This window comes from Agrilus planipennis, unplaced genomic scaffold (assembly GCF_000699045.2).
Source record: "Agrilus planipennis isolate EAB-ADULT unplaced genomic scaffold, Apla_2.0 scaffold82, whole genome shotgun sequence".
Lineage (NCBI taxonomy): Eukaryota > Metazoa > Arthropoda > Insecta > Coleoptera > Buprestidae > Agrilus > Agrilus planipennis.
This window is the reverse complement of record NW_020442454.1, coordinates 543448-551197: the sequence shown is the minus strand read 5'-3', so window position 1 is coordinate 551197 and position 7750 is coordinate 543448. Positions and strand designations below refer to the sequence as shown.

At 32.2% G+C, this 7750-nt stretch overlaps 1 protein-coding gene and 1 long non-coding RNA gene across 2 annotated transcripts in view; one reads left to right on the top strand and one right to left on the bottom strand.

The window, feature by feature from the left end:
* The first annotated feature begins 2265 nt into the window (after positions 1-2265).
* On the top strand, positions 2266-6384 carry LOC108736561. Its single transcript, XR_001937741.2, has 2 exons — positions 2266-3014; positions 6132-6384. It is a non-coding gene; the product is annotated as an uncharacterized LOC108736561 (long non-coding RNA).
* The window catches only part of LOC108736560 (ATP-dependent RNA helicase DDX3X), a 10087-nt gene continuing 8700 nt past the window's right edge, over positions 6364-7750 (bottom strand). The window contains exon 7 of the mRNA XM_018469020.2: positions 6364-6465. Within this exon, the coding sequence (XP_018324522.1) occupies positions 6389-6465 (77 nt within the window). The 3' untranslated portion in view covers positions 6364-6388. The remainder of the gene's footprint in view (positions 6466-7750) is intronic.

The following is a 7750-nucleotide window of genomic DNA, read 5'->3' as shown; positions in this document are numbered from 1 at the left end:
TGTATATATATATATATATTGTATTTTTTTCAATAATAATAAAGTTTATTTTTCCAAAAACTTTTAATGAGGTAGCAATAATTTTTGTCTGCGAAGGTCACATGCATCATTCCTGAAGATGCGCAAATACGGCAAGGCGTTATATGCCCCTTCCTTACCCTAGGACAGTGGTTTCCAGCCTGTGGGGCGCGCCCCCCTAGTGGGGGGCATGCAGCTGTTTCCAAAATATCATTTTCGAATACAAACCAAAAAAGTCGAACAGGTGTCAAAAAAATGAATCAGCAAAATAGGTATGTGTTGTGACCGGAAAATTAAACTACCCGTTTTACCCCGTTCACTGATTCGGACAACAGCCAGCAGGTACTAAAAGAAAACACCGAGAAAAGTTAGAATAAGTATAATTTAAAAATACGAAAAGTATGAGTTTACAGTACAAAAGCTTGACAGACTACTTGTAACCTACTTACTTACATTTTAGGCTCGCGAATTAAAAGAAAAAATAACATACTATTATTAAATGTTAACAATACCGATAGTGTTCAATATATCACGTTACAAATACATAAACAACTCATTTCCTGCTACTAAAAAGGATAAACAAATGCAGAACTAATCGCTCTCGACAAGAATAAGTTTTATCATAAACAAAAAAGCAAAATATTAATTCTTTATGTGTGTCTCCAACATTCTCCCACCTGAGGAACGATACAATTTAAGTGACTCACATAAAAAACAAGAAACACGCATAAAGAATTCACAAAATTTGAAATCTGTTGGGTAATCTACACTGTCGTCCACTTCGAGTAATATAGCGCACCGCACTTTCGGATTCTCTGCTTTTGACGTCTAAAGGGACGTCATTCACTCCCGCACTTTCGGTCACTTGATCATCGGTTCGGTCGAGCCCGGGATCGCCGCTGACGCCTTNTTGTTTAAATATTTAAGTCGTTATCAATATACTCCTTTTCATCTAAAAATCCAAATTAATGAGGTTACACTATATGTAGTTAGAATAGGAAAAAATGTACCGTTTATACATACATATAATAAAACAAAATCTCATTCAGACACTTTTATTTTTAAGTAAAGATGTTGATAACATTTTCTACCAAACATATAAATGCATCAAAATTGTAATACATTCTCCTGGCAAACACGTCGAGTAAAAGAGCATTTTGCCATCCCTTTTTTTCATCAACAACGAGCCTCGGTCACTCAGCATAAACAGGTCACTTACAAATAACCGTCACACTGAGAGACCACGATGCGTGAAAATAGCAAAATGTTGCAGTCACAGCTAACAGTTAGTTTTACGTAATTACGCATAATTTAAATGTTACAATGAGACGGACACGCATGATCATGAATCATCCACGCGTGCCCCAGTTAGGATAGGCACGAATTTTTTAACCGTATCACAGGGTCTAATTAATAATTAGGTATAACGAATAAAAGCTATAGGGTTGTTCTTGAGGAAACAATCACGTATGAAGACAAACGGTTACGACGTTACAACTAAATTTTATACAAACAACGAAGAGAATTAGTAAAGTGAAAGAAGATGAAGAAAGGGTATAAAGCGCAAAGTACAAAAAATATGTTTAGGCACAAAATAAGTGCCCACACTAACACGTTAATCGATATCGTTCCAACGACAGTATCGCATTCAATAATATATTAACAATAAATAATAAGAACAATTCATCAGTTTAAAACGTTTACAATAAACTCGTACGCTAAGACTTATTCGTAAATGATTTTACGACTGTCCTCGACAACAATAAAACGCAATGTTATTTAAAACATCTCGTTACCAATATTCATTATATCATCATCCTCACCATCAATCAATATTATTATTATTACCATCGATATTTAATTATTTTATTTTATTTTAGTATTACCATTATTATTATTATTATGCGTCGTCGTCACTCGTTATTAACTACAGTATCAAAGATCGGAAATATATATCACAGTCGTGTACAAAATACTCTTAGCGTCGTCTTGCGACAGCTGTAACTGCAACGCAGTTAAAAAGTGAGCCTTGTGGACCCTTCTGTATTGGTTGTCATGTCGTTGACTAGACAAGACACTGCCTCAAACGATACATAGTATGAATACAAGGAGTTTCATTCTCTGAAGACAACATAGATATGCTAGTTGGCTGGGATTTATTTCGGGATTATTACGTTAAAATAAAGTTTGAAAAAAAAAGAATCATATCTATTATAAGTTTCATACAAAATACACTTTAACCACTGTTTAAATAATCAATAAAAAGCGTAAATAATTCTCAGGCTTCCAGTTTTTTAAAAAATCGCATTTTTGTGAACTAACAAAATTCAGACACGTGTTTTACAGTATGAAACACTATAAATTTAAAAAAAAGATTAGAGTTTACGTTTATATTGCAATATAAAATATTGTGAATATTTGGTCAGATACTTCATTTGACATACTATCTTCAGAAAATGAATTACTCGAAATAAATAAGAAAAAATGAAAACTACTAAAAAATATAATATACAAATCTAAAGACGATAAAACAGAGATATTGTAAAAAAATTTAAATTTCCTACGTAGACATTAGGCTCGAAAATGTTTGATGTTAACAATATGCATATTTGTTAATACTATTCGTTAATAGTAACTGGTGCAACTAATAAATCAAAATCGGCGTTTCGGGATGTGTCAACTTTGGGACAGCAAAACAGGGATTAAATACAATAATCATTATATTATCATCGATCACTAAATATTTTTTAATCGTTAACACTAGAAGACATCATTTAAAAGTGGTATACAAATTCTCAAATCGATCCTAGAATGACGGTCGTCATCTACATTAAATATTAATATTATTTAAATCTGATAATGTTATCCTCAACTAACATGAATTCGAGCGAGACTGACAACGTTCCCGACATCGAACGCTTATACAAATAATATTTAGAAGAAAAAAAGGAAACGAAATTAAGGAGGGAAGAAATTAACTTTGTCGTTAGTGGTAGGTAAGATTCAAACATTCGTATAGGCTTACGATTAGTATAGGTAGTTCTGAAATCTCGTTGTCGATCTTGTCGCTGTGGCATCGGTCGATATTTCTAGTAGAGTAGAAGCCCCGCCTGTCATCGTCAATCCTACTTACTAATACATGCTAATATACATGTAAGAGAATCTTACAATGGTCGGTAAAGTTGTACGTGTTTATATTTTGTTTTATGTTAACGATAAGTAGATAGTTGCTTGGTATCAGCTATTATCGTAGAAGTATTTTACATGGTGGCAACTCATACGATACAAATAATTAAGAAGCATGCTATTCGAGTTCCTTCTTTAAAATATTACTAATAGTAAGTATGTAAATAAAGCTGCAATATTGTTTCTTGTTTAAATATTTAAACCACTGCCCTAGAAGGCAACCTCATGGGGCCCTCGAGAGGTAGAAAGGTGGTGTAGCTACCCACTTAGGGACCCTATCTGCACATCCCTCAAAATTCTAGTCGGGATTAGGAGCACTTTCCAGTAAATCCGACCACAAATAAGATATGTTCCATACAAACGTTGCACTGAATTTTTTAAAATGCCCAAACAGTAGGTAAGTTGTTTGATTAATTGCCTATATCAAAAAGCATCAAGACCATGTTTCAAGTAAATCAACCACAAATAAAATTAATATCATACAAAAATTGCAGAAAGGGCAAATTGTCACAGGCCGTCGACCCGAGANTTAAGTCGTTATCAATATACTCCTTTTCATCTAAAAATCCAAATTAATGAGGTTACACTATATGAAGTTAGAATAGGAAAAAATGTACCGTTTATACATACATATAATAAAACAAAATCTCATTCAGACACTTTTATTTTTAAGTAAAGATGTTGATAACATTTTCTACCAAACATATAAATGCATCAAAATTGTAATACATTCTCCTGGCAAACACGTCGAGTAAAAGAGCATTTTGCCATCCCTTTTTTTCATCAACAACGAGCCTCGGTCACTCAGCATAAACAGGTCACTTACAAATAACCGTCACACTGAGAGACCACGATGCGTGAAAATAGCAAAATGTTGCAGTCACAGCTAACAGTTAGTTTTACGTAATTACGCATAATTTAAATGTTACAATGAGACGGACACGCATGATCATGAATCATCCACGCGTGCCCCAGTTAGGATAGGCACGAATTTTTTAACCGTATCACAGGGTCTAATTAATAATTAGGTATAACGAATAAAAGCTATAGGGTTGTTCTTGAGGAAACAATCACGTATGAAGACAAACGGTTACGACGTTACAACTAAATTTTATACAAACAACGAAGAGAATTAGTAAAGTGAAAGAAGATGAAGAAAGGGTATAAAGCGCAAAGTACAAAAAATATGTTTAGGCACAAAATAAGTGCCCACACTAACACGTTAATCGATATCGTTCCAACGACAGTATCGCATTCAATAATATATTAACAATAAATAATAAGAACAATTCATCAGTTTAAAACGTTTACAATAAACTCGTACGCTAAGACTTATTCGTAAATGATTTTACGACTGTCCTCGACAACAATAAAACGCAATGTTATTTAAAACATCTCGTTACCAATATTCATTATATCATCATCCTCACCATCAATCAATATTATTATTATTACCATCGATATTTAATTATTTTATTTTATTTTAGTATTACCATTATTATTATTATTATGCGTCGTCGTCACTCGTTATTAACTACAGTATCAAAGATCGGAAATATATATCACAGTCGTGTACAAAATACTCTTAGCGTCGTCTTGCGACAGCTGTAACTGCAACGCAGTTAAAAAGTGAGCCTTGTGGACCCTTCTGTATTGGTTGTCATGTCGTTGACTAGACAAGACACTGCCTCAAACGATACATAGTATGAATACAAGGAGTTTCATTCTCTGAAGACAACATAGAAATGCTAGTTGGCTAGGATTTATTTCGGGATTATTACGTTAAAATAAAGTTTGAAAAAAAAAGAATCATATCTATGATAAGTTTCATACAAAATACACTTTAACCACTGTTTAAATAATCAATAAAAAGCGTAAATAATTCTCAGGCTTCCAGTTTTTTAAAAAATCGCATTTTTGTGAACTAACAAAATTCAGACACGTGTTTTACAGTATGAAACACTCTACTGCGCCCAAACCCTTCAGAGGGTGAATCTTTCAAATGCCGAAATAGGTATTTTACTAATTATATGAAAAAGCATTAAAAGCAAGTTTCATGTAAATCTGACCACAGATAAAATTTTAAAATAATCTGCCTTATTACTTGTACACATCATAAAGGAAACCTCTGTCCAAAATTCCAGCTATATCATACAAACCTTGTCCTATCAATTACAAACAGAACAAAAAAGAAATCAGTAGAATTCACAGCTAGTAACAGTTTGAATAGGATAAAGAAAATTTTTTATGCTATTCTTCCAATTTTTCAACATAAGAATTTGCACCTACTTAAACGAATATTTTAATAAAAATTACCAACACAGGGAGGCACTTTTTTAAAATATGGGTGAAAAAAGTATTAAAATACTTCTCAGATCATCACGTAGGACACACAAAAAGTGAATGCCACCAACTCTAAAAATATGTTATAATAACCACAAATCCAAATAAATTATTTTAAATGCAAATATATGTAATTAAATTAAAATAAAGACAATGCGTCGCCATCTGATGGGTATTTGCTGCTACTCCCAGAAAGACAATACTAATTAGAATCCTTAGATGCACAAAAGCCGGCCATGGGTGACAATTTGTCATCGGCCTAAAGAAGGAAATACATGGAACTTAATGAGTGTTACACCGTAACCTTATGATATAAGTACATTCCACATTCGCCAGAAAAGAAATGAATAGAAAATACGTAATAAGCACACGAAAAAAAAGTTAATAGGAACGTTGGTAATTATTTAGAATTGGGGTTCCAGCACGAAACTGCTCCAAATTTTTTTTATGGTTTTATGGTCCTTTTGGGATTCCCAACATTACTTTTAAGAAGGGGGAAACACNACGCTTATACAAATAATATTTAGAAGAAAAAAGGAAACGAAATTAAGGAGGGAAGAAATTAACTTTGTCGTTAGTGGTAGGTAAGATTCAAACATTCGCAGCGAGTTAACAAATGGTCAAGGAAGAACTTACATGTGGTTTTTCTTTTTTTTTTTTTGTTTAATCATAAACGCCCTGTATTATTATCATTACTATCATTTAAAATAACATGAACAAAGTAATATCGTGTGAGCCATCGTGCTGAAAACGAGTTTCATCAAGATTCGAGTAAGAAAATGGATAGTGCAAGTGTCAAGGGTACGTTTAAATAAGCAGCAGTTAGGAACAAACTAAGAATTCAGTTTTCCCACCAGTCGTCACGCACATTTGTGTTGTAACTTCCTCCGTAGTTAGCGCTGCGATCATAAAATGAACCTGAAACAATCATTTTAAATTCTTCATTGATACAATGAACGAGTTGCAAAAGAAAAATAGACTCCACTCAAAACACAATGAATATACAAAACATTAACGTATGTAAATGACACAACAAAGATTATAATAAACTTATATTTGCAAATTTCTTTGTACTCGAACTCATACAATTACATATGTGCATGTACCAGGTCCCACTTATTATATTTGTCAACGATATTAGTACTGTAACTGTATGTATTGTTAATTTCATACTCACTTTATTTCATAATTTAAATAAAATAACTTCAAAAAATATTTGAAATTAATTTAAAAACAGTTTTAGTTGTTATTCTTAATTGTAGAAATTTCTTGTAAGGTTTGTTAATGTAGATCTAGTACCTAGTATTTTATTACGGTCAAGCAAGATCGGAAAAAATAGTTTATTAAATTTCTAAAACAAACAGTTCAAAATGTGTTCATGTTTTAAACAGTTTTTTTTACGTTTATTTTGAACACATACTTTAAACATTTTAAGCTTGGTTTAAATAAGTTTCTTTATAGTGGCATGTTAACATCATTAACAAGTCGTTTTTTACAGTGTTTAAAATACGTGTTTTAAAACAGTTTTAAGCTTGTCAATCATATGAGATTTTTTCCTTAATTCACATCTATAACCAATAAGTACTTTCACTCTAGGCGAAGAAATTTAAGGAATGTTTAATATGTAACACTTTGTTTTAAACATGCCAACCCTGCTGTCAATTACCTCTTGGCCAGAGACATGCACATAAACTACAATAGTTCTGTACGTAACTATTAAAAACCAACACGGTAAGCAACACATTACACATTGTCTTAACAAAAAGAACATTAGGGATCATCCAAAAATTATGTAAGGGCATTATAAAATATTTGTTAACCTCCTCCCTTTTTTAAACAAGAACGACTAATATTTACAAACACCTTCACGGTTAATTTTCTTTATTCTTGTTCTACAAATACGTAGGGTGAGTTACTAAGGCCGAATAAGTCTGCAAAATACATACAGATCAAAATAGGGAAATGTGTTTCAAATAAAAGCTACGCAAAATTAAATACGTAATGATGTAGGTAGATATTTTCAAATATGACGGATTTCCAATTTTAAATTGAACCCCTTGTATATTATTAAATTTTTGAATTCCTCAAAAAAAATAAATGCCAGTTTATTACACGGGGTGTAGGTTGCACCATTTTGGAGTTATTTCACATTTTTTGAAAAATTTGGCGTTTTGTAGTGTTTTGCATCTTTTTTAATATCTTC